The sequence below is a fragment of the Dipodomys spectabilis genome, unplaced genomic scaffold, assembly GCF_019054845.1.
Source record: "Dipodomys spectabilis isolate Male_0828 unplaced genomic scaffold, ASM1905484v1 ptg000597l, whole genome shotgun sequence".
NCBI classification, from domain to species: domain Eukaryota; kingdom Metazoa; phylum Chordata; class Mammalia; order Rodentia; family Heteromyidae; genus Dipodomys; species Dipodomys spectabilis.
This window is the reverse complement of record NW_024871274.1, coordinates 223,703-251,672: the sequence shown is the minus strand read 5'-3', so window position 1 is coordinate 251,672 and position 27,970 is coordinate 223,703. Positions and strand designations below refer to the sequence as shown.

Genomic DNA, 27,970 nt, shown 5'->3' with positions numbered 1-27,970 from the left:
AAACTAGGAGAGAGGGAAAGAATAGGTGACACTGTCCAAAAACAAACTTACACATTAGCTGACTTATGTAACTATAACCCTTACATATAACCCACACATTGCCTTTGTAAGAATAATAAAGTAATTTTTTAACCTTAGGTTTATCTGCACCAATTTAAAAATAATTTGAAATTACATGAGCTTCCATGATGTGAATTTGCTAGGATTACAGGCGTGAGCCGCTGGCATAGTTTCTAGGGATTTTTATAGATATGATATTGGAGAGTTGTTTTCCACTGATTTGAAACCAAAACCAAGAATTTAAAATTTAGCACCTGTGGGAGGGAGGGAGGGAACTAGGGAGGGAAGGAGAGAAGAACCAGGCACCTATGGCTCACACCTATAATCCTAGGTACTCAAGAGGTTGAGACCTGAGGATCATGGTTTGAAGCCAGCCGGGGCAGGAAAGTCTGTGAGACTCTCATCTCCAATTAAAGCCCAGCAAACGGAAATAGCACTGGGGCTCACAGTAGTAGAGTGCTAGCCTTGAGCAATAAAGCTCAGGGACAGAGCCCAGGCAATGAGCTCAAGCCCCATGACAGACAAAAACAAGGGAGATGTTTAATCATTATTGCACAGAAAAATAGTGTAAGATTACTTTTCTTCCTAGGTACACAGACTATTTTATTTTGTTTAAAAACAATGCTATATGAGGTTCAAGGTTTTATAAAACTTATTTCAAAACACAAATTAATAATAAGGAAGGAAAAAAAGAAATTAGAAAGTAGAAAATATATAGGAGGATATAAGGATATATTTCTGGGGAGGAAGATTAAAAATGTGACAAAATGCTTTTGGATAAAAACATGTTTTTAGAGAGTAAGGTTTGTCCTAACTGGGTGCTCCAAAGTGGAAAAAGAAAATTAAGACAAACCCAAAATAGTTCAAGAAAGTAGTAGGAGCCAGGTGCCAGTGGCTCACGCCTGTAATCCTAGCAACTCAGGAGGCTGAGATCTGAGGATCGCGGTTCAAAGCCAGCCTGGGCAGGAACTCGAGACTCTTATCTCCAATAAACCAATAGAAAACCGGAAGTGGTGCTGTAGCTCAAGTGGTAGAGCGCTCGCCTTGAGCTGAAGAGTTGAGGGACAGCGCCCAAGCACAGAGTTCAAGCCCCATGACCAGCAAAAAAAAAAAAGAAAGAAAGAAAGTAGAATATGCCATGATGTATATAAAGGGTGGAATTTATAAAGCGTTTGTATGTATGTAATTAGGTTGATTGTAATTTAAAAGGTTATCTGAAAGTTTATCTAAGATCAAGATTAATGCACTGGTATAAAACTAGCACTCAATTCTTTATGCTTATAACAACGAGGCCGTTTTAAGGATATTATTCCACTTTTAACATTTTCAAACAATTAGGTTAAAGGAAATATTATCAATCAAAATAATTCCTTAAGTACTATTGATCTTTTTTTATTGTGAAAATACTGTACAGAGGGGTTACAATTACATGGGCAAGATAATTAATACATTTCTTATCAAGCATTGTAGCCTCCTCCTTTGTTTCCCCTTCCCATCCCTGTACTATTGATCTTGACAAGCTTTTGACAATGCATTAAGTGAGTCTTGACAAAGTCAAAGTTCATTTAAGCTTGTTTGTATCTAAGTCTTTTAAATGGCCACCTTATTATTGGTACTGAAGTATGTAGAACTATAATCTACCTGTTATTGGCCACCCTGTATGTCCAAAGTATTTTATTCCCCAAGGATACAAATCTTTATACAAAAAAATACTAAGCTGAAGAAGACAATATACTAAGCAAGTGCCCTCTAATTAATGATAACCCCCCCACCCTATTATAGGCTTATGTCTGTGTGTTAAAGCTTAGTCGTCCTAACAATACTGTCAGTCTTAATTAGTAGACTATAATGATGTATGCAACAGAAATATCTAGATTGTTTTTAATTACTAGCAGTTTCGAAAGCTTTACACTGCTATTCCAATTCTTGGGTCACTGCAAATTTGATCCTCCTCTGTAGCATCTGCAGTTAGACCCACTGTAAATAACACTTACAAGTACTTACTTGTCAAGTTCAGTTAGCTTTATTCAAATTTCATGGATTCTAGGTAAGCTCTGCTCAGAAGCTATTTATATCAACAGCTCTATTGTTAAACTTTTCCAAAAAAGGTCTTCCTAGCACAGACTCCCAACTGACCTGTCTGTCATTCCCCTCCAATGTGAAATTAGATCAACTAGGGCATCTCAAACCCAGCAACAAGAAAGACCTACCAGGACAAAGTGGGACAAAGAGGGGCATGTGGCTACTGGTGGGGAAATTTTTTTTTTGGGGCCTGAAGTCTGGGCCTGGGGGCTGTCCCTCAGCTCTTTGGCTCAAGGCTAGCGCTCTACCGCTTGAGCCACACACAGTGCCACTTCCAGCTTTTTTCTTTTTGCTTATGTGGTGCTGAGAAATTGAACCCAGGGCCTCATGCATGCAAGGCAAGCACTCTACCACTGAGCCACCTTCCCAGCCCTGGTGGGGAAATTTTCTAATAAAAGGAATGTGGTCAACTCCAAATGTTGTTACTTGTGCTTGCCCTAAAACTAAAGCCAGGCATCAGTGGCCTCCTAGCTACTCCGGAGGCTGAGATATGAAGATCAAGGTTCAAAGCAAGCCCAAGCAGGAAAACCTATGAGACTCGTACCTCCAAATAACTGTCAAAAAAAACTGGAAATGGAACTTTGGCTTAAGCAAAGAAGCTCAAGGACAGCACTCAGGCCCTGAATTCAAGCCCCAAGATTGTCACACACACAAAAAAAAGTTCAAAGGCAGGACTGTCTGATATACATGCATGTCTACCTTGCAACTGGACAGGAAATTCTTGCTTTTGGGGGGGTGTGGAGGTGAGGGGTCGGTCATGGGGCTTGAACTAGGTGCTGTTCCTGAGCTCTTTTGCTCAAGGCTACCACTTTGAGCCACAGTGCCACTTCTGGTTTTTAGGTGATTTATTGAAGATAAGACTCATGGACTTTGCTGCCTGGCTGGCTTCAAACCAGGATCCTCAGCTCAGATCTCAACCTCCTGAATAGCTACTATTACAGGCATGAGCCACAGATACCCAGCTCTTACCTTTCTTTCAACCATCAATTTTATAGATCAAGAACTCATATACATCTCCTCTTATTGGACTTGTTAATGTTTTAACAAAGTTTTGTTTCTTTTTGACCAGAATCCATCAAACTGTAAACAGTGATAAAAATGACTCCAGCAGTAAAAGTTCCAGACCACCTCTATCAAGGGCCCCTGGAAAAATCATCTGGAGAACACCCTGACTCCCTGCAATAACGGACAACCCTAATCAGCAGAGTAGCTAGAGTAGTCTTCACCTCTTTTGCCTGATAGTAGTCAGAGTTACCTTTTCAGAGGGGAAAATAAGATAGGAGTAAAATACTAAAATAATGTGGCCAAAGGCCATTAAATGTCATAAAGTGGCATAAAGTGATCTAAGGATAGGTCTCATTTCTGCCTAAGATGGTTAACACATAGTTTTTTTTTTTGTTTTTGGTCGTGGGGCTTGAACTCTGGGCCTGGGCACTGTCCCTCAGCTCTTCAGCTCAAGGCGAGCGCTCTACCACTTGAGCTACAGCGCCACTTCCGGTTTTCTGGTGGTTTATTGGAGATAGGAGTCTCACGGTCTCTCCTGCCCAGGCTGGCTTTGAACCGCAATCCTCAGATCTCAGCCTCCTGAGTGGCTAGGATTACAGGCGTGAGCCACCAGCGCCCGGCTTAACACATAGTTTTAAAACAAAAGGTGTTTAAGTTATCTACCCAGACCTGTGAAACTATGGCCTAAGAGGTCAAATGTGATCAGTAAACCTCTGCCATCCTTGGGACAGTGACTGCTCTAACAACCGTTCTAGAGGAGTAAATTAATGCTCCTGCAGTCACTTTGCAGCCATCACAAATCCAAGAAAGGCCAAACCATAAAGTATTTTATTGTAATTAGACACTATCTGACCAATCTTGAGACAATAAGCTTTCAGACTACCTGCCTCCACCTCTGAATCACTGCAGAACTTGGGACTATTTTAACTATGCATACCTTCACACACCTTGCCGGCCCCCGAAGATCAATCTCAAACATGGCAAAAGATGGCTGAGATGGGCTGAAGTGCTGTCTTCCCAGGGCATGTCCATGCCACATGCTTTCTCTACCATGTTTCTTCTCTAATAAATTTTCACCTTTACTTCAAGCAACAAGACTGTGTGACACCTTAGTTGCCAAACTCTACAACTCAGAATGGTTTCTTTTTTTTGGGGGGGGGGGGGGGGTCTGGTTGTGGGGTCTGAACTCTGGGCCTGGGTGCTAGCACTCTACCACTTGAGCCACAGTGCCACTTCTGGCTTTTTTCTTTTTGCTTATGTGGTGCTGAGGAATCGAACCCAGGGCCTCATGCATGCAAGGCAAGTGCTCTACCACAGAGCCACCTTCTCAGCCCCAACTCAGAATAGTTTCCATCTGGAAAATTTCAAATAAAGTACACATGATACATGATTAATCGTGTTTTAAAAACAGAAATTAGGCCAAAAGAAAAAAACTTACCAGCTGACACCAGTTCAAGAAGAATGCACAAGATATTAAGCATAGTCTGAAGATCTTTTGTGTTCTGAAATAGATGATTTGCTTTGTTAAAACCCAAAATTTCTGACTCCCAATTTTTGTATACCTGTTAGAAATTACTTATATTTTACAAATGACTTTCCCAATTTTTCCTAGGAACAAATATTTTACATATCCTTTACTCTCTTACCTTTCCTTTATTCTCTTACTATTTCATTATCTCCTTTTTGAGCTATTATTTTATTAATATTATTTTTAAAAAGTAATCTGTATTTGAATTCCTATTCTTGCTACCAAATAGATAATAAAAGTAAATTAATCAAAACTAGTATAATCCATGGGTTAAGAGGGAGTAGAAGAGAATGAGGGAACAGATTACACTATGGAAAGGAAATATAGTTATTACCTAATGTATGTAAATGTAACCCTGCTGTATATCACTCTACAACAATAAAGTAAATTAGGGGGGAAAAAAACAGTACAATCATTTTAGACAGTAGTTTGGAGGTTCTTCAAAAAGCTAAACATGGATCTTCCCTACAACCAGCTATAACACACCTGGGCATCTACCCACAACATTACAAGCCATGATACTGTGAAAACATTTGCACACCAATGTTCATTGCTGCATTTATACAACAGCTAAGCTATGAAAACAGCTCATATGCCCTACAATATATGAGTGGATCCAAAAATTGTGGTACCTAAAAACAATGAAATTTTTACACAGCCATTAGAAAGAATAATATCATGTCATTTGTGGAAAAATGGATGGACCTAGAACAAATCATGTTAAGTGAGGTAAGCCAAGCTCTGAGAGCCAAACAGCAAATGCTTATTCTCATATGTAGAAATTAGATCTAAAATACATGACAAATTATACAGGCCTCTAGGCATTCACTCTTAGGGGAGGGACACAAAGATGCAATGCCTCTGTGCCTCTGATCATATAAAATACTTATTGAAATGAATTCCAAGAAATAGAAACAAAGGGGTTTTTTCCATTTTCTTTTTTTTGTCTTGTTTATTCATTTTCTACCTTTGGGGGACATAAAAATGGAGGGGCATAAGTGTAAACAAATGCAGTAGTAGTACTCAGTAGAAACTATGTTGAAAATGAGCTATACAACTTGTGGGTAAGGATGGTAGGGAAAAATTGGCAAAGAGGGAGGGAAGGGGTGTCACTGTCCAAATAGAAATGTACTCATTACTTGTACATCATTCTTATAAGAACAATTTTTTTTATTTATAAAGTAAATGAATCAAAATGTAAAAGGAAATACTAACCAGGAATGGTGATACATACTTGTTTCCCCAATTAGCTAGCTACTCAGGAGGCTGAGATAAAAGTATTACTTAAGACTACTCTGGGAATTACAGTCTCACACAAAAACAAAAACAAAAGACAATGAGTATGTATGATGACTTCTCAGCACCCTGGCTTCCATCTCAAAAAGCAATCATGTTATCAGCTTCTTCTGTACCCTACCAAAAATACATATAAGACAAATCTATGTATGCATGCATATATATAGACTTCTCCCCAAAAAGTACTGCTCTACAAACAACACTTGACACCTCAGCATTATACTTATTAATAAAGAGTTTATTCTTTTTTATTTGGCAGTACTGAGGATTGAACTCAGAGCATAGAGCTTCCTAGATAAGCAAATGCTCTAACCATTAAGTCACATTCCTAATCCAGTTTTGTTTCAGTTATTTTCAGATAGAATCTTGGGCTATTTCTCTGGGACAGCCTTAAACAGAAATCTTCCATCTATGTGTCCCACATAGTTGGGATTACATAATCACCAGAGAGAGCTTACTATTTACATAGCGTTCACTAACATTTGGCCCAGGCTAGTCTCAATCTCCTGAGTAGGTGGAATTACAAGTATAAGCCAATATACCTGGCCCCTTCTTCATTCTTTTTAAGTGATATAGGGTAAATTCCATTATATGGCTATGCTATTTGTTATGTACAATCACCCAACCATGAAACAGTAAGACTATTTTAGAATTTTATCAAAATTTTATGAAAATTTTAATTAAATTTTCATTTAAAATTATGATTATTAAGTACATGAATTCTTATGTAAGAATATATGAACATGAACTAAACTTCTAACATTTCTAAGTTAAAAAATGAAAGCACTTATTGATAGATACTGACAGCTTTCTCCTCATAGAATAATTTATACCCCAATCGTTGATGCAGAAAAGTAATTTCCTAATGTCCAGAGTACCAATCTAAAAATGAAAAATTATCTGTTTCTGTAAAATTTTTTTCCCCTGGTCAATGTGTAACAGTGCTTTATTATGACAAAGAAATTAAACCAGGGATGGTGGCTCATGTCTGTAATCCTACTCAGAAGGCTGAATAAGTAGGAGCTCAGCCAGCCAAGGCAATAATTCCACCTGACCTCAATACTATTGGGCACAGTGACATATGACTCCTCTCCCAGCTATACAGGATACATAAACAGAAGGATCACAGTCTAGGCTAGCACAGACTAAAAAAAAAAAAAAAAAAGTAAGCCAATTCTAAAAAAAAAAACAGTGAAAGCAAAAAAATATCAGGGCATGACTCAAATGGTAGAACATCTGCCTAATAATAAGCACAAAATCCTGAATTCAAACCGCAGTATGGCCCATCTAAAAAAATAAATTATATGAGTATTTTAACTCTTCTTTCCCACAATGGGTTTTATAGTTTCTATTTTATACTAATAAAAATATTTTGTTATAATTTAAAAACTTCTCCTTTTGATTCCTCTAATATTATGATTTAATTTTCCATGCATATATTTGTATTTACTTTTTTTTTTTTTTTGGCCATTCCTAGGGCTTGAATTCTAGGGCTTGGGTGTTGTCCTTGAGCTTCTTTTGCTTAAGGCTAGTACTCTACCATATGAGCCACAGAACCACTTCCAGCTTTTTTGAGTGGTTAACTGGAGGTAAGAGTCTTACCAGGTTTCCTGCCCACACTGTCTTCAAATCATGATCCTCAGATCTTAGCCTCCTAAGTAGCTAGAATTACAGGCATAAGCCACTGGCGCCCTACCCATGCTTACATCTTTGCTTGATATAGAACTTTGGTATAAAGACACAGAAACTAGGAATTTCACATTTTGCTTTTCTAGATGGCTACTATTTGTCCCAGCTCCACTTATGAATAACTCTTCTACTCCTCCATGATCTGAAAAGCCACCTTTATCAAGTAATACTAAGTTCCCCTGATCATTTCAATGTATTTTTGGATTTTCTATTCTGATACATTTAGCTGACTATGTGTATATATATAATTTCTAAGTTATTTTAATTACTAAAGCTTTATAATGACTTTTGATAATAAACACATACTCTAAACTGGCAGGCCAATCTAGAAAAAAGTAATACCTTTACCATGTTAATACTTCCTATTAAAGAACACAAACCATTCACTTTTTTTGGGGGGGGGGGGGGAAGGGGGTCAGTCTTGGGGCCTGAACTCTGGGCCTGGGCGCTGTCCTTTAGCTCTTCAGCTCAAGGCTAGTGCTTTCCCACTTGAGCCACCACACCACTTCTGGCTTTTTTCTGCTTATGTGGTGCTGAGGAATCGAACCCAGGGCCTCATGCATGCAAGGCAAGCACTCTACCACTGAGCCACCTGGCCAGCCCAAACCATTCACTGTTAACACTACAAAAATCACAGAATTTTTTTTTTTTTTTGTCAGTCGTAGGGCTTGAACTCTAGGCCTGGGCGCTGTCCCTCAGCTCTTCAGCTCAAGGCGAGCACTCTACCACTTGAGCTACAGCGCCACTTCCGGTTTTCTGGTGGTTTATTGGAGATAGGAGTCTCACGGTCTCTCCTGCCCGGGCTGGCTTTGAACCGCGATCCTCAGATCTCAGCCTCCTGAGTAGCTAGGATTACAGGCGTGAGCCACCAGCGCCCGGCAAAAATCACAGAATTTTGATTTGATACATTGCACTGGATTCTGCTGGTCAAAAAAAATTTACACTTATATAGAAATTCAATTACCATAATAATTTAGATACTCAATAAATGAAGTAAAATAAATTATGAGTAGATCAACTACCACAATGCCATTGATGAGAATTCCAATATTAACTATGTTAAGCTAAAGACTTACTCCCAGCTAATGTTTTATTTTTTTTTTCCTTTTTTTTTATTGTGAAAATACTGTACAGAGGGGTTACAATTACATGGGCAAGATGAGTATATTTTTTTTTTTTTTTTTTTTTTTGTCGGTCATGGGGCTTGAACTCTGGGCCTGAGTGCTGTCCCTCAGCTCGCTCAAGGCTAGCGCTCTACCACTTGAGCTACAGCGCCACTTCCAATGAGTATATTTCTTACCAAGCATTGTAGCCGCCTCCTTTGTTTCCCCTTCCCATCTCTTGCCATCCTCCCCCGGCCCCCCTATTTTTCTTTTTTTTTTTTTTTTTTTACTACCAATGAGAATGGCATGTTAAGATTACAATATACAGTTATTACAACCACTAGAAAATATATTTAAAAGTTTACATAACATGTTTTAATATCCATACTACCATTCCAAGTAATTTAAAACATAAAACAAGCTTTTGTTCATTGGCTTTTATCTCTAAAAAAAAAATTATACTTTGCATGTTTGTGTGTCCTTCAGTATTGCTTCCTATTAATAGTTAAATAATTAAAGGCTCTGAATAATTTACCTCTAATGTTGACAGCAGGACTTCCATTCCTGTAGAACCTTTTGCTGTCATTTCTTTCCTTGTTTTTTCTGAAACACAGAAGGCAACATCTTTAAATCTATACATGAATACATATATACATATACAAATACGTGTATACATATATAGACACATATAGGTATTCGCAATACCTATTGGTTTTTTTTTTAATTTAATTTTATTTTATTTGTGAACATACTGTACAGAGGGGTTACAATTACATGGGCAGGATAATGCGTACATTTAATACCTATTGTTATTGGTAATTCTACCCTATGGTTTCCAAATTTCTTCTATGTATTTTTTCTCAGCTCCTATACTGGAGTAAGAGAGAGCCCAATAATCCATTCAAAATACAACACAAGTACCAAGAACTGGGGGTGAGACAGGAGTAATAATGGTAGGCATCTTTATTTTTACGAACAGAACTAGAAAATAGTTCATTAAATGAGTGAAAGAAAATTCTAATGTTGTATTCAAATGTTATGATTATATTACATCAAAACTCTGAATCACACAAAAAAAATGAATGAAGCCAAGGAAGAACTAGTCTTCCATCTGAAGACAAGATCACTAAAATACCTTTCCTATTACTGGGAAGGGAAAAATTGTATAAATATTTGTTATTATTTCTTTTTTTGGGGTGGTAGGGGTCCGGTCATGGGGCCTGAACTCTGGGCCTGGGCGCTGTCCCTCAGCTCTTCAGCTCAAGGCTAGCGCTCTACCACTTGAGCCACAGCACCACTTCCAGCTTTTTTCTTTTTTGCTTATGTGATGCTGAGGAATCGAACCCAGGGCCTCATGCATGCAAGGCAAGCGCTGAGTCACCTTCCCAGCCCTAAATATTTGTTATTTAAAAGTTCTTAGATCTGGGACTGAGCATGTGGCTTAGTGGTAGAGAGCTTGCCTAGCATGGTTGAAGCCCTTAGGTTCAGTTTCTCAGTACCACATAAACAGAAAAGACCAGAAGTAGCACTGTGGTTCAAGTGGGAAGAGTGCTAGCCTTGAGCAAAAGAAGCTCAGGGACAGTGCCCAGGCCCTGAGTTCAAGCCCCAGGACCTGGTTTTTAAAAAAAAAGTTCCTAGATCTCACAATTCCCCTTTGACACCTAAGATCAAAACTAGATTATAAGGTAGCATTTATGAACTTAAAACTTACTACTTAAAATTTGTTATTTAACAGTTATTATCTCCTATACTTTACCTGCAGTATTTCATTAATGCCTTGCTTTAAGACCAAGGGGAACTCTTCTCATTCATCAAGAATTTGAGTTTAGCTGGGTTCCAGGGACTCATGCCTGTAATCCTAGCTACTCAGGAGGCTAAAATCTGAGGATTATGGTTCAAAGCCATGCCAGGCAAGAAAAGTCCCTGTGAGGCTTTTTTTTGTCAGTCATGGGGCTTGAATTCTGGGCTTGGGCACTGTCCCTCAGCACTTCAGCTCAAGGCAAGTGCTCTACCGCTTGAGCCATAGCACCACTTCCAATTTTCTAGTGGTTTATTGGAGATAAGAGTTTCATGGACTTTCCTGCCTGGGCTGGCTTTGAACTGTGATCCTCAAATCTCAGCCTCCTGAGAAGCTAGGATTACAAGAGTGAGCCATTAGCCCCCGACTTCTGTGAGCCTCTTATCTACAATTAAATACCCTCATAAAAAAGTAAAAGTGGAGCAATGGCTCAAATAGGAGAAAATCAGCATTGAGCAAAAAACTCAGAATAGCAACCAGGCCCTGAGGACTGGCACCAAAAAATAAAAGAGAGAGAGAGCGAGAGACAGAGAGACAGAGACAGAGAGAGGGGGAAGGGAGAGGGAGAGGGAGAGGGGGAGGGGGAGGGGGAGGCAAGAGGGGGAGGGGGAAAGGGGGGAGAGGGGGAGAGGGAGAAGAAATGGGAGAGGGAGAGGGAGGGTGAGAGGGAGGGGGAGGGGGAGAGGGAGGGGGAGGGGGAGAGGGAGGGGGAGGGGGAGAGGGAGGGGGAGAGGAAAAGTTATTGTTACTATGCAAAGTTAGTAAGTAAGGGCTGGGAAGGTGGTTCAGTGGTAGAGTGCTTGCCTTGCATGCATGAGGCCCTGGGTTCAATTCCTCAGCACCACATAAAAGCCGGAAGTGGCGCTGTGGCTCAAGTGGTAGAGTGCTAACCTTGAACTGAAGAGCTGAGGGACAGCACCCAGGCCCAGAGTTCAGGCCCCACGACTGGACCCAAAAAAAAAAAAGTTACTAAGTGAATGAATAAAACAGACCAGAAGACCCCAGGTGTTTTAGAATCTAAAGCTTAGGTAGAACATTATGTAAGTAATTTGGTGGCCTTCTTCAACTTGTTCACTCCTAAATACTAATACCACAAGTTCTTTTACTATGGGACAATGCCATTCCGTTCACATTTTAAGATTTTAAAAATAGAACACAAACAATTCACTTTCAACCTAGTAAGTATTCCAATGAAGTTAAAAGGGTTGTAGTAACACATTCAGTTATTAACCTTACATTTTTCAAAATGCTCATAAGTGACATGAAGATCTATAGCTAATCACAGCTATAATCCCAGCAATCTAGAGGCTGTGGCAGGAAGACTGCTAATTTGAGGCCAACTTGAGCTACATAGTAAGTTTAAGGCCAGCCTGAACTACACAGTGAAACCCACTCTCAAAAAAGAAAATTAATAATTTATAAAACACTGGTAATGTCTACTCCCTGCTGCTACACTGATAATGCTTATAAAAATAACAAATTTACTTACCTATAAACGGTAACACTTGCTTGTGCTGGGAAATTAAATTTCTCTTTTTTTTTTAAGTATATGGGTCCACTGACAACTAACCTACCCTTTACCCCCTACTTCGCCCCGTTGCCTCCACAAAAACAATAAACTCCTAAGACAATATATTATTTCAAAGATCCATTATATCCTGATGTATTATTTTAAACACCAGTGATTCAATAAAGGCAAATCATTTTAAAGTAAGATTGCATATAATAGTATCAGAGGTGCTCATTACTAATAAGCCATTAATTTTCTCCACCATGGGATGAGGGAACTCTATCTTCCTTTGAACATAGCAGAGTAGGCTCTAACACCTTTCTGTTATTAACATCCAGCACCATTGTGCTTAAGTTTCATACTAAGTGCAAACTAAGTGTTTTCTACTCAACTTCAGATTCTACCATGATCTAAAGAGACTTCAATATTAACATGGATAATTCAAATACCTAGTGCTATATTAGAAGAAAGTTTCAATATTTTACTAGAATTGAGACTATAATGAAAGATAACATCTTAATCTCCACCGAAACCACTAAGAAAAATACTAAAATTGTCAAAAGTTAAGAATGTCAACACAAAAAAAAGGCAGTAAAAGATGATAGGAGAAATGTAAAAGGTAGGAAATACAAATGGCAGGCTGGGGGCATGACTAAAGTGATAGAATAATTCTCTAGCAAGCACAGTTATGAGTTCAAACCTAATATAAAGAATTTTTTTTTTTTTTTTGCCAGTCCTGGGGATTGTGAACTCAGGGCCTGGGCATTGTCCCTGAGCTTCTTTTGCTCAAGGTTAGCACTCTACCACTTGAGCCACAGTGCAAATTCTGGCTTTTCCTGTTTATGTGGTACTGAGGAATTGAACCCAGGGCTTGATGCATACTAGGCAAGCACTCTTACCACTGAGCCACATTCCCATTTAAAATAGAATGGTAATCTCTACTCCCTGCTGCTACACTGATAATGCTTATAAGTATGACAAATTTACTTACCTATATACTACATTCTATTTTAAAATACCAGAATAGCATATAAAAATTGTCACATCAATATGTATATTAAGTTGAAAGTCTGATATAACAGTGTTATCTTTAAGAAACACTTCAAATTTTAAAACATGAACAAGTTCTAAACAAAAATGATGTATAATGGTATAATATGCAAATAATAATCATAGAACTGCTGGCGTGTCTACATTTTAAGTTAAGAAAAAAACACTGTTAAGTCTAAAAATATTACCAGAAAGCAAAAGGGACATAATGAAAGTCAAACCATCAGGATGATAAAACTATTAAGGGTATACGTATCTAACAGACTCTCAAAATAAATGTGTAAGGTCTTGTCAAAAGTAAAGAGATAATATGCAGTTCAGCAATAACAGATGGGAGATTTCAATATTCAACTCTTGGTAATAGAGTACCTACACAGAAAATCAACAGGGTATAGAAGATATGAACACTTATCAACCAAGTTGGCTTAACTGACATCTATAGAATACTCCACCCAACAACAGCAGAATATACATTCTTTTCAAGTATACATGCAACATTCTTTTTTTTTTTTTTTGTCGGTCGTGGGGCTTGAACTCTAGGCCTGGGCGCTGTCCCTCAGCTCTTCAGCTCAAGGCGAGCGCTCTACCACTTGAGCTACAGCGCCACTTCTGGTTTTCTGGTGGTTTATTGGAGATAGGAGTCTCACGGTCTCTCCTGCCCGGGCTGGCTTTGAACCGCGATCCTCAGATCTCAGCCTCCTGAGTAGCTAGGATTACAGGCGTGAGCCACCAGCACATGCAACATTCTTTAGAAGAGAATATATACAAACTATAAATTAAGTTACAACAAATTCAAAATAATTGAAATCATACAAAGTAAATTCTCAGCTACAATGGAATTAACTTAGAAATAAACAGGAAAACTATGGGAAACCCTAAATATTGAGAAATTAAAAACCTTCTAAATAAATCACAGGTCAAAGAAAAATACAAAGCATATTTTAAACTGAATGACAACCAAAATGAAACATCAAAATTTATAGAATGAGCCAGGCACCAGTGCCTCACACGTGTAATCCTAGCTACTCAGGAGACTGAGATCTGAGGATTGCAGTTCAAAGCCAGCAGGAAAGTCCATGAGACTTTTATCTCCAATTAGCCACCAAAACACCAGAAGTGGCACTGTGGCTCAAAGTGGTAGAGCAGTAGTCTTGAGCTGAAGAGCTCAGGAACAGCGCCCAGGCCCAAAGTTCAAGCCACACAACCAACAACAAGAAAAAAAAAAAAATTGTAGAATATACTTATAGCAGTGTTTGTGGAGAAATTTATAAGTATTTTTATTTGTAGGTACTGAAAATACTTACAAAAGAAAGGTCTCAAAGTCAATAACCTAACTTCTATAAGAAAATGGAAAAACAAGTTGAAATTGAATGCTAAGCAGATATAAAGAAGATCAATGAAATAGAAAAACAGAAAAATCAGTGTTAAAAGATAACAAAACTAACATGTATTTTACCAGATTTTCTCAACCTCAAGCACAGCTAACATACTTGAATAGGAACATCCTATACACCACAGAATGCTGGTCTCTAACAGATTCATATAGTAATCCTCATCATTTTTTTTATGTTGTTGTACAACATAAACACTGCCCCTGGAGGAAACAAGTTGGCAAAACTGTCAAAAATATCAAAAAGATGAGAATGGATATGAGGAAGGGAATGGTAAATGTTCAGATTGTGATGTAACATTACTATCTGGATAACTGTTATAAGCATTTTTGCTCAAGGGCTAGCACTCTACCACTGAGCCACAGCTCTACTTTTAGCGTTTTCTGGTAATTAATTGAAGTCTGATGGACTTTCCTGCCAGGGTTGATTTTGAACCCAGATCCTCAGATCTCAGCCAACTGAGTAGCTAGGATTACAGGCATGAACCTGCTTGTTTGTTTTCTTAATCATTTAAACAAATAAGCAATATTATCTTTAGAACACAAACTATATGAAAGAGTAAATTTATGTTACAGGAAAATGAAACAGGTTTCATTTTTGCAGGGGAAGGTGTATCAGCAGGAAGAGTTTGAAATAACAAGGCAGATTAATGAGGATGAATATGGCCTATGTATGAACTTTTTGTATAGAAAATTAGAACAATGGAACTTGCTGAAAACATTTTAAGAAGAGGGGATTGAGCTGGGCACTGGTGGCCCAAGCCTATAATCCTAGCCACTCAGGAGTCTGAGATCTGAGAATCAGGTTCAAAGTCAATTAACAACTAGAAATTAACCACTAGAAAAACTGAAGTGGAGCCAGGCACTGGTGGTTCATGCCTGTAATCCTAGCTACTCAGGAGGCTGAGATCTGATGATCTCGGTTCAAAGCCAGCCCGGGCAAGAAAGACTGTGAGACTCCTATCTCCAATAAACCACCAGAAAACCGGAAGTGGCGCTGTAGCTCGAGTGGTAGAGCGCTCACCTTGAGCTGAAGAGCTGAGGGACAGCGCCCAGGCCCAGAGTTCAAGCCCCACGACCGACCAAAAAAAGAAAAACTGAAGTGGCACTGCAGTTCTTGAGCACAAAAGCTCAAGGGCAGTCCCCAGGCCCTGAGTTCATGATCCATGACGAACAAAAAAAGAAAAGGGGATGGGAAACGGAGTGGTAAAGGGGTAAGGCTATATACATGTATGGAAATGACAAAGTGAAATCTCCCTAATATAAAACTAATGTACGCTTTTTAAAAAATATATATTAAATGAAGAAAAAAAAAATCTCTCACTCCCTTCCATTCTTAGCCCCTTAGTATGACAACTTGGTGTGCATACTTCTTTATAAATGAAGTCTTTTTGCTCAAGGCTAGCACTCTACTACTTTGAGCCACAGTGCTACTTCTGGTTATCTGGTGATTCATTTTGTACAAAATTATACCCATATAAAGATTGCCATTCCCTACTATGAAGAAATAACTTTCAGAGATCTCTCCTCTAGAGCACCCATACTCTATTAAGTGTCTCTGCTTTTCTGCTTTTTGACTGCTAGTCTGCTTGCTTACTTACTATTGTTGTTGGTCATGGGACTTGAATTCATCTGGTGATTCATTTTGTACAAAATTATACCTATAGTTACATGAATCAAAGAAACTTCCTTTCAACTTACCATAAAAAATTTAAACTTCCAAGATGATTCACATAGTTTCACATATAAAAAGTAAATATACATATTTTTGTATCCAAATAAAGACCTGCCTATTTATATATAAACTGTGGTTGCTTTTATACCACAAGGCAGAGATGAAGAGATGTGACAGGTACTATCTGGCATATACTCCCTAAAATAAGTGCCCCTCAGGCACTTTAGAAAAAAGATTACCATTCCCTGCTATTAAGAAATAACTGTCAGATGTTTCTCCTCTAGAGCACCCACACTCTGTTAAGTGTCTCTGCTTTTCTGCTTTATGACTGCTTGCCTGCTTGCTTACTTACTCAGAAAAACTCCACGAAGTTTTCTTACCATTAAAAAAAAAAAAAAGCTTTCAATTTTATAACTGTCTGGAAAGCTTTAACAATGATGATATAATGTCTGGATGAGCATTTATATTAATACTGTTTGGTGGGTTTTTATTTGTTTGTTTTGGGGGGTTTTGTTGGTGGTGGTGGTGGTCATAGAACTTGAGCACAGGGTCTGGATGCTATCCCTGAGCTCTTGTGCTCAAGGCTAGCACTGTACCACTTTGAATCACAGTGCTACTACTGGTTGTCTGGTGGTTGACTGGAGATAAGAGTCTCACACATTTTCCTGCCTGAGCTGGCTTTGAAATGCATTCCTCACATCTCAGCCTCTTGAGTTGCTAGGCTTACAGGTGTGAGCCAACAGCACCTGGCTATACTAATATTGCAATAATATCATAAGAAATAATTCACTGAGTCAGGTAGTTCAAGTGTCACTGTGGCTCAAAGTGATAGAATGCTAGCCTTGAGCAAACAGAACTTAGAGACAGTGCCCAGGCCCTGAGTTCAAGCCCCATAACCAACAAAAAAAGAAAGGAAAGAAAGAAAGGAAAGAAAGAAGGAAGGAAGGAAGGAGGGAGGGAGGGAAGGAAGGAGGGAGGGAGGGAGGGAAGAAGGGAGGGAGGGAGGGAGGGAAGGAAGGAAGGAAGGAAGGAAGGAAGGAAGGAAGGAAGGAAGGAAGGAAGGAAGGAAGGAAGGAAGGAAGGAAGGAAGGAAGGAAGGAAGGAAGGAAGGAAAAGAAAGAATTTACCATTGACAAACTTATAATATAAAGTTCTAGTTTTTTTATCTTATCTTTTTTCTCATTGATGAAAACAAATTTAGGTTGTTTCTTGATCTCAGATATTACAGACAATGCTGCAATATTTATCTCTATACATTTCTTCTTGTATCTACATTATTTTAGTTAAATGTATTTCTAAAAGTAGAAACACTAGATCAAACAGCAGATGCACTTTAAATTTTAATAAACATTACTAGATCATTTTCTCCAAAATCTGTAGCAATTACTGCATCACCTACAATCTATGACAACACTCTACTCTCTGTATCTTCAATAGCAGTGGATGCTGTCATTTTCTCTAATTTCTGTTTATGCTACCATGCTTGGCTTCTGCCAAGGTTTTGAGATAAATTTGATAGCATGGCACTGCATAAATAAGAGAAACAATGTCTAATTACAGATGGCATCTACTCAACATTTTTAACATATTTCTATGCTTCTCATATAAGACTTATGGCAAGTCCATGATATTTATTATCTTTATTTCAGAGACGGAAAGACTAAGTCCTAGAGTTTCAATCATTTCTTCAAGTACAGTAGACACTAAGTGATAGAATGGGAAATTGACAGTGGAAACAACACTAGTATCCAATACTGAATGCTGCTTGGCATCTTTTTGTCAACATTCTATAAGGAGCACTGGAATTGGGTACTATCTGAAAATGGGGGCAGGAGTGGCAATCATATATACATATATATATATATACATATATACATATATATATATATGTCACTAGTACAAACAATTCTGTAGTGGTGAATGATTGTCAACTTGATTAGATTTGAGAGAACAATAGTAAAGCATACCTCTGGGTATGTCTGCAAGAGAATTTCTAGAGACAACTAACTAAGAGGGTAAAGATCTATCTATCTTGATATGGATGGCACACTCCAAATAGCTGAGGTCCAGATGGAATAGAGGAGGGAAGACAAGGCCCACTAATATAGCATGTTCTTGCTCTGTTTTCTGGCAGCCAGGAGGGAAGCAACATTGCTCCTTCATACTCTTCCACCAAGATGTTATGCCTTATCATGACCCAGAAACAAACATAAACTAAAACCTCAGAAGCATTGATCCAAACTAAAGCTTTCATACTTTAAATTGTTTCTCTCAGGTATTTGGTCAATGGAATGAAAAGTCGCAACACAAATTCATTCAGTCAACTTCCTCCAAAGTTCTTTAGCTTTCAAAGATTTTATTTTGATCAGATTTGAAAATGTTCAATTTTTACAGGAAACTGTCTATCAAAATTTTAAACATCTGTAACAACTACACTTAAAACATTAGAAAGAAACATTCCAAAAACAGAAGAAATTAAAACTTACCTTGACTTTGAGTCAAATGAAGAATTTTTGATGTAACATATCTAGCAGTATCCGATTCTGTTGCTTCAGTATTGATCTTCTCTAGCTGAGCCAGGAGTCCCACAATCCTAGAATTACTAGTAAGGCTAAAAAGAACATGATATCAGAGCAGGTTTGGCTAATCAAAAATTAAATACTATAAAGATCCTGTCTTTAAAAACTTTTACTCTTCTAGAAACATTAAGCGTTTACATGTCACATACTATTACTCTGCTTTGTAAACCAATACTGCTCAAATTCTGATTTGAATGAGAAACACAATATATTTCTAAAAAGTCACAAATCACAAGACCAAAAGTCACAAATATGCAATCAATCCTGTCTAGTAATGTTACATCACACCCTGAACATTCACCATTCCCTTCCTCATATCCTACCCCATTATCATCATTTTTCATAACTGTCATAAAATCAAATAAGAATATGCACATCTTTCTAATATCAGATCCCTTAAATATAGTATTCAAGCTATTACACCCTATTCCCAATTCATTATGTAAACATTTGTAAACATAGTCTAGTCTAGGTATTTCCAACATACAATTAAAAAAAAAAAAAAACACCACAAAAATTTCTATCCCACACTAATGAAAGTGAAATATGCAACTAGTGGGTAGGGACAGGAGGGAGGGAATGGGAGAGAATGAGAGAACAAGAAATATACTTATTACTTAACATAGGTAAGCGTAACCCCACTGTATATCACTTCTAAAACAATAATAAATTAGAAAAAAATTGTCCCACACAGAGGAAATATTCTAATAACAGACAAATTTATAGTATGTCAATGTTCCTGAAAAAAAAAAAAACATCAGGCTAGGAGACAAACAGAAAGGTATACAAGAAGGTGTACAATTTTAGATAGAGGGAACTCCTCATTAAGAGAGTACGATGGAAGGACAAGCCTGAAAGAAGTAAGAAAATGAGCCATGCAGATTTCTGCAGAAACAGTGAATCACATCCACCAACTGCAGGAACATAAGGTGGCTAATGTGGTTAGAACAGACTTAAAGGAAAAACAACAGTAAGCCATAGGACAGAGCTGAGGGTGGAAATGGGAAAGAGCACAGGAAAATAACAATTTAAACTTCTGGAAGCCACAGTAAGGCTCTGGATTTTAGCAACAAATGAGAGGGGAAGTTTCTAAGTAGAACAATGATATGTTCTCATTCTTAAAAGGTTCTTTCAAGGGCTGGGAAGGTGGCTCAGTGGTACAGCGCTTGCCTTGCTTGCCTAAGGCCCTGGGTTCGATTCCTCAGCACCACATAAGCAAAAAGAAAAAAGCCGGAAGTGGCGCGCAAGTGGTAGAGCCCTAGCCTTGAACTGAAGAGCTGAGGGACAGCGCCCAGGCCCCGAGTTCACGACTGGACCCCCCCCCAAAAAAAAGGTTCTTTCAAGCTGATAAACTGAGATTCAAACAATGATCCCCCCATTGTCAGAATCACAGACTCCCGTGACCCCGCCTAAGGATTCATGGGCTGAATAAGGTTTGTGTATGATGGCAAGCAAGAAGAAAGCTTCTCCATAACCCTGGCAAAGGTCAGGGTACCCAGTGGCAGCCTCCAGAATGGAATGAGGAAGCTTTTTCCCTATCTGGACAAGGGTCTGGATGCCTAGCCATGATCTTGGTGAAGGACATGGGGAAAGTGCCTTCTTGCTTCCTCTGAATAATTCTGTAGACCAATGCCTCTAGAACGATGCTTCATTGATCCCCTATTGTGTTTCTAAGGGAGCCTACCTGTACCTTATTACTCTTTATAATTTTTGATCACATGGAACTGCTTCACCTTTGTTGACAATTAACTCTTCCTGCTCACTGACTAAAGGTTGTTAACTCTCATTGTCTGCATCCCTGGAAAATTGTTTAAGGTTAACTTTCTGTCCCGTGACTAAAGATTCATTTTCTATGCCTGTATTCTGTACATAAGCATGTGATGTCTCATTAAACTGTGTCCATACCTGCACAGTGTGGTCCACTTTCTGCCTACCGGACGCACATTCCCAGGTCACCACTGAGGAATCAGCAACACTCCTTTACATACTTAACACTCTACTTACTGTATTTTCAAACTATGTGCTACTTCAATTATCCTGATCAATCATCTATCTCTCTTTCAACTGGATCATACTGATCAGCATACAAATGATCTAGATCTTCTACAGCTATCTCCCATTTCTCTGCAGTACCTAGGAAGAAGTCCATAGTTGCTTTTTTGTATTTACTCAGAGATTGTTCACTTTTTGAACTAATTGTTTGCCTTCTGCATCTGGAGGCTGTGAAAAGCTTTCCATGATCACTTCTATCCTTATCATATTTAACACCTTAGGATCATGCAACTTGTGCTTCAATGACTTTGCACTCTCCAGATTTTATTCCTATCACCACTTCTTTTAGGTCTCCCCTCCTACTATCTATACTTCAAAGTTACCTCATACAGCTCTTCTCCTATCCATCTTCTCTTCTAATCCCATAAATATAACTACTACTTACACACTGCTTTAGTCCTACATTCAACTGTAGCCTAAATTTGACTGCTTATTTAACCTAATACACGTCTACTCCTCTGAATCCATCCCTTTCCATCGTGTGTGTGTGTGTGTGTGTGTGTGTGTGCGCGCGCGCGCGCACATGTTTATCTGTGTCTGTTGAGTGTGTGCTGGACCTGGGGCTTGAACTGTCTGTTGAGTGTGTGCTGGACCTGGGGCTTGAACTCAAGGCTTAGGCAATGTCCATGAGCTTTTGTGCTCAAGGCTAGTGTTCTACCACTTGAGCCACAGCTCCACTTTCAGCTATTTTGGTCATTAACTGGAGATAGATTCTCACAGACTTTCTTGCCCAGGGTAGCTATGAATCACAATCCTCAGATTTCTGCCTCCTAGATAGTTAGGATTAGAGGCATAAGCCATGGGCGCCCCACTCCTTTCAATCCTAACCTTCCCAAACTCACACAAGCCATTTGTTACTTAAAATAAAAATCTACCTGAACTCTGTCATACTCCAACCCAATACCCAAATTCCAACTCTTAATAAAACATCTCAAATCCATTCATTTCTCCAGATCTGTTATCTGTAACTACCCAAACCCAAAATCATTCAGAGTTCTAAATAGTCTACTTCCCTTCTTGATGCCAAATAATCCACAGCAACCTGAAGTGGACCCTGAGATGGGGCCCAAGCTGGTATGATTCCATTTTGAGCTTTGCCTTTGTTTTAGAGATTTTAGACTGGACAGACCTAGTTCCCAGAATGAAAAAAATAAATGCATCTGGTCCCCCTCCCCTTATAACCTAACCCTCACCCTTATTGTTTCTGTTTAAAGGCTGACCAGTAAAATGCTCAACTTGGTCCACCACCCACTTACTGGAGAAACCTCACCTTTTGCCCACTAAAATTTGAGCCATTTTTCACCTTTAAATGTAAACTGAATATAAGTAATAAAGATATTCTTACAAAAAAGACATGGCACAATCCAAAAACTTCATAAAATATATTAAAATTTTAGACTTAAATAGGATTAATTCCAAGCAATATGGCTTTATTTTCAAATTACACATTGTCCTTCAGAAATTCTGTTCCTTATTTATAACTGTTATTTTTGCTTTAATCACATTTTTACTAGTTCTTTCAAACACTAGGCACAAAATATTTTCTTCTATCATATATGGGCTATCTATTTATCAATATGTACCATTATTACGAAACAAAAAAATTTTAAATGGTTATTAATTCAATTAAAATAGTAACACTTTTTTCTGAGTGGGCTGTGGGTCTTGAACTCAGGGCCTGGGCACTGTCCCTGAGCTTTTTTGCTCAAGGCTAGCATTCCACCACTTTGAGTCACAGTGCTACTTCTGGTTTTCTGGTGGTTAATTGACAATTAGTCTCATGGACTTTCCTTCCCAAGCTGGCCTCGAACCACAATCCTCAGACCTCAGCCTCCAAGTATTTAGGATTATAGGTATGGGACACCAGCGCCCAGCAGTAATTAACACATTTTTATGAAACAGGTTACATAAATAACACAATTTTTTTGGTTGGTCGTGGGGCTTAAACTCTGGGCCTGGACCCATTCCGTGAGCTCTTCAGCTTAAGGCTAGCATTCTACCACTTGAGCCACAGTGCCACTTCTGGTTTTCTGGTGGTTAACTGAAGAGTCTCATGGACTTTCCTGCCTGGGCTGGCTTTGAACTGCGATCCTCAGATCTAACCTCCTGAGTAGCTAGGATTACAGGCATGAGCCACCGGCACAGGACCAAATAACACATTTATATGAACGGTATTTGTGCCTTCCAAAACAAAATTTAAAGACAAAAATGGCTCTGTATTACATTATTTTAAGTCTCTATTAGTGTCTGGCTCAATAGAAAACAAATTTTCCTGTCTACTTCTGTAATCAAACTGATATAATAGCACCCATCATGCCCTGTTAGGAAAATCTCATTTGACTCATAAGAATGTGAGAGTGAAACTGTTTGAACTCAAGCCACAGGGTCAGGCCCACAGGGCTCATACCATGAGAACCTCTGGGCTCAGTTATACTGCCAAAACAAACAACTCTATAATCCCCTTCATTAGTCAACACAACAAAAGTGTAATTCTTGCTCATATTACAAATACATATTGTTCAGTGTAACCAGTGAGACAGAGAGGTGTCATATAACATATTAGCTCTTAATGGCTATCACATGAAAACCACAAATACCACTTCATGTTCCACTAGTCAAAACCAAGTTACACATTCAAAGTGATCAAGGAAAATCTAATTCTCAATGTGCTCAAAAGGAAAAGAACTAGAATATTTGAGCTGTCTACAACTCACATTAAATGCAGCCATGTATCAAAATTTTATACAGACACAGGAAGAGAACATTTTCTAGGTTTTGCCTTAGGAATAGGATGCCCATTCTTTCTCCTTTCTTAATGTTTATGGGATGGTGAAAATTACAGAAAATGACTTGAACCCACACACACAAGCAATATATTGAAGAAAGCAAAGCTACTCTACTACCATTCAGCCACTACTTCTACATTAAAACAGAAATAAATCTGAAGGTCTTAGCCACTACATTTTGGAGACTCTGTATTATACCAACTTATCCTATATCCAAACTAACACACTGCTCTCATCTCCTTTTTTTTTTTTTTTTTGGGGGGGGGGAGGGGCAGGGGTCCAGTCGTGAGGCCTGAACTCTGGGCCTGGGCGCTGTCCCTCAGCTCTTCAGCTCAAGGCTAGCACTCTACCACTTGAGCCACAGCAGCACTTCCAGCTTTTTTCTTTTTGCTTATGTGGTGCTGAGGAATCGAACCCAGGGTCTCATGCATGCAAGGCAAGCGCTCTACCACTGAGCCACCTTCCTAGCCCTCATCTCCTTTTTTTTACAGTATCCATTTTATCAATCATTGAATGAGCTAAATGTTCCTTGACCAATAATTTGAACACTCTTGTTTAAAAAGAAGGGGGGGAGGGTTAAGAAGAAGGCAATGACATCTCTTTGCTGTCACAGAGACAAAATGCTTTTGTGAGAGATTATTACATTTATAAATTAAATAGTCAGCTGAGGTGCCAGTGGCTCACACGTGTAATCCTAGCTACTCAAGTGCCTTTGATCTAGCTCAGGCAGGTAAGTCTATGAAACTCTTAATTTCAATAAACTTCTCAGAAAAAGCCAAAAGTGGCACTGTGGCTCACATGGTAGAGAGTACTACCCTTAAGCAAAAGCTCAGAAACAGAGCCCTGGTCTAGAGTTCAAACCCCATGATCTACCAAAAAAAAAAAAAAGCAAATTTGCTCTGCTTCTCTGAACCAAATTCACTTTCAAGAAAGAGTGTTTCCATTCTGCACAACTGTAAAAATGTTGCAGAGCAATTCAGGGTCCACCTTATGCCCTCAACAGTTATATTTTTGCTGACATTTTTAAAGATATGCTACCCTATGGTCCATCTTTGAACTTAGCTTCACTTCTAAATAGTTTCTGCCCAATGTCCCACTTGTATTGGTCAGCTCTTGCACAATTTGCTAAGTTTGGAAAGTAATGCTCTCTAAGTTTCCTAACAATTAAATTTTCAAAAGCTGGGGTTGCTTAGTTCTCCTAGATTTGAGTCTTGCTTATGTGTTTTTATTTCTAAGAAAAAATGAGAGGGCTAGAAATGTAGGTTAGTGGTAGAGTGCTTGCCTAGAATGCTGAAGCCCTGGGTTCAATTCCTCAGTACCACATAAACAGAAAAAGCCAGAAGTAGCACTGTGGCTCAAGTGGTAGAGTGCTAGCCTTGAGAAAAAGCTCAAGGACAGTGCCCAGGCCCTGAGTTCAAGCCCCAGGACTGGAAAAAAGGAGACAAAAAAAGAAAGGAGAAGGAGAAGGAGAAGAAATAATGAGAGAAAAACAATTATTCAGTGATAACATAAGCTGAAAGTATTAGACATTTTTAAACATCTCCTGGGTTGTGTGAAAGGATTAGAATATGTCAAAAGAACAAAAAGGAGGGGCCAAGGAAAAAATAAGAAGGGGAATGACGAAACTGTAGTCAAAACAACAATACAATGAAGAAATATACAGATTAATAATACACATTGAACTATAGGCATAAAACAGACAGGATTTACTGACAACCTGGGTTTGGGTGCTAATAAGGATTAGAAAGTATGAGTCAGATATATACTATACACTTGTGCAGGGTAAGGATGCTATCAACTGTGATAGAATAATCCTAGAGGATGAAAAGACTTGCAAAAGCTCAATATGGGAACTACATTATTTTGGAGAGTACTAGAAGACTTCCAGGTAGCAATAGTCAAATGGCATTTAGCCAGAGTAGGGTTGCTGTCTACTTCAGATGAGTCATAAAAGAACTCAGATAAGACTACCTAAGGGGGGGCTGGGAAGGTGGCTCAGTGGTAGAGCGTTTGCCTTGCATGCATGAGGCCCTGGGTTCGATTCCTCAGCACCACATAAGCAGAAAAAAAAAAGCTGGAAGTGGTGCTGTGGCTCAAGTGGTAGAACCCTAGCCTTGAGCTGAAGAGCTGAGGGACAGTGCCCAGGCCCAGAGTTCAGGCCCCAGGACAGGACCCAAAAAAAAAAACAAACAAACAAAAGACTACCTAAGGAAAGTATGGAAATTAAGAAAAGGATCAGCAAGCCTGTAATTCTCATTACTCAGGAAGCTCGGATCTGAGGATCATGGTTCGAAGCCATTCCAACATGCAAGGAAGTCCATGAGACTCTTATCTCTAATTAACTGGCAAAGCAAAAAACAGAGCTGTGGCTGAAGTGGTGGACCGCCTGCAGCAAAAAAGCTAGGAACAGCACCCAGGCCAAGTTCGAACCTCAGGACCAAAACAAAGGAAAAAGAAAAGGTTCAACACTGAACTCTGAATATATTTAGAGGTATTTTTCAGAAAAGGTTCCATAAATAGATTTAGAAGCAGTGGCCATGAAGTCAAAAGTAAAACAAGAGATACATGGTACAACAGAAACCAACTGAAGAGTGTGGGTAAAAATATAAGAGGGCCGTGATACTCCAAACAGGCGTGGTGGCTCATAATCCACCTACTCAGGAGGCTGAGATCTGAGGATCAAGGTCCAAAACCAGCCCAGGCAGGAAAGTCTGTGAGACTCTTAGCTCCAGAAAACTGGAAGTGGCATTGTAGCTCAAGTGGTTGAGTGCTAACCTTGAACTGAGGAGCTGAGGGACAGCACCCCAGGCCCAGAATTCAAGCCCCATGACCAGACAATTATATATATGGAGCATCAGTTGCTATTTACAGGTTAAATAAAACTGTTTAGAAATAAATAAATTTAAGAAGAGCTTAGGGAAATCCAATAAATTACTAATTGAAAACTGAAAGTAACCAGGAAGTAACCTGTCAAGATGGAAAACAGGAAATAAGATGAACTTGACAATTACCCAAACCTTTCAGTCTTGAACATTATCAGCAATGAAAGAAGAGAAAACTCAAACAGAGCATAGCAAAGTTCTGAAGCAAGTGGAGAAGGCAATGCTAAAACTCCAGGAAAACCAAGGAAGCTAGAATTTTAAGCAAAGACTATCAGCAAAGAGAGATGTACAGACATATACCTTCATAGAGTTCCCATCAAATAAACAATGGAGTACAGATCAGTACTTGCATGGAGAAAACCACTCAAGATTAGAAGAACCACCTAACAAGATTTAAGATAATGTTGCCAAGCACTCACAAAGAGAAAAGTGTCTACTACCAATGCTGTAAACAGAAAATTTCATGATTAGCACAGCACTGGCAGGAGTCCATACAAGGGTTTTAGGTCAGCAGTAAGGAATAATTTAGTCATAGAATGAAATTAACTCCAGAGCCATCTGACAAATGATTCAAACTGCATCAAAGTAAGTTAACTACATTCTAGATTATGGTACTAGAATATTTTAAAAACACAAAAATGTTCAGAACAACCCAAGATAAAAGTCACTGATCAAAATTACCAGCCACATTAGGCTGGGAAGGTGGCTCAGTGGTAGAGCGCTTGCCTTGCAAGCATGAGGCCCTGGGTTCGATTCCTCAGCACCACATAAGCAAAAAGAAAAAAAGCCGGAAGTGGCGCTATGGCTCAAGTGGTAGAGCGCTAGCCTTGAGCTGAAGAGCTGAGGGACAGCGCCCAGGCCCAGAGTTCAGGCCCCACAACCAGACCCAAAAAAAAATTTAAAAAAAAAAATTACCAGCCACAGCCAGGTACCATGTACCAGGTACACTTGTACACTCATGAATACAGACTTAAATATAAATTCCAAAAATATAAAACATCTAACAGATAAAATTAGTAAAATTGGGCTAAGTAAATATTTCTTAGATTTATCACAAAAATTGTATGTAATCCACAAAAAGAACTAGACATCAACAGCAAACTAAGTACTTCTGATCTTTAAAAAGTACTGTTTTTGATATTAAAAAAAAAAAAACACAGACTATAAAAAAGTTTCCACAGTGGCTCATGCCTATAATCCTGGCTACTCAGGAGGCTGAGATCTGAGGATCACGGTTCAAAGCCAGCCCAGAAAGTAAAGTCCCTGCAACTCATCTCCAATTAAGCACCAGAAAACCAGAAGTGGTGCTATGGCTCAAGCAGTAGCGCACTCTCCTTAAGCTGAAAAGCTCAGGGACAGTGTCCAAGCACAGAGTTCAAACTCCATGACCGACAAAAAAAAAGTTTCCAATTCAAATAATTCATAAAGAACTTGTATAGTTAATATATGGAGACCTTTCAAAACTCATTAACAAGAATAAATGGC

General features: G+C 38.8%; 1 protein-coding gene across 2 annotated transcripts in view; it reads right to left on the bottom strand.

The window, feature by feature from the left end:
* Agtpbp1 (ATP/GTP binding carboxypeptidase 1) overlaps positions 1-27,970 on the bottom strand; it is a 176,252-nt gene that overhangs the window by 124,269 nt on the left and 24,013 nt on the right. For both annotated transcript variants that reach the window (XM_042671080.1, XM_042671081.1), the window contains exons 3-5: positions 18,673-18,797; positions 9,299-9,366; positions 4,586-4,649 (exon numbers count right to left, since the gene is read on the bottom strand). In XM_042671080.1, coding sequence (XP_042527014.1) covers positions 4,586-4,649; positions 9,299-9,366; positions 18,673-18,797 — 257 coding nt within the window. The remainder of the gene's footprint in view (positions 1-4,585; positions 4,650-9,298; positions 9,367-18,672; positions 18,798-27,970) is intronic.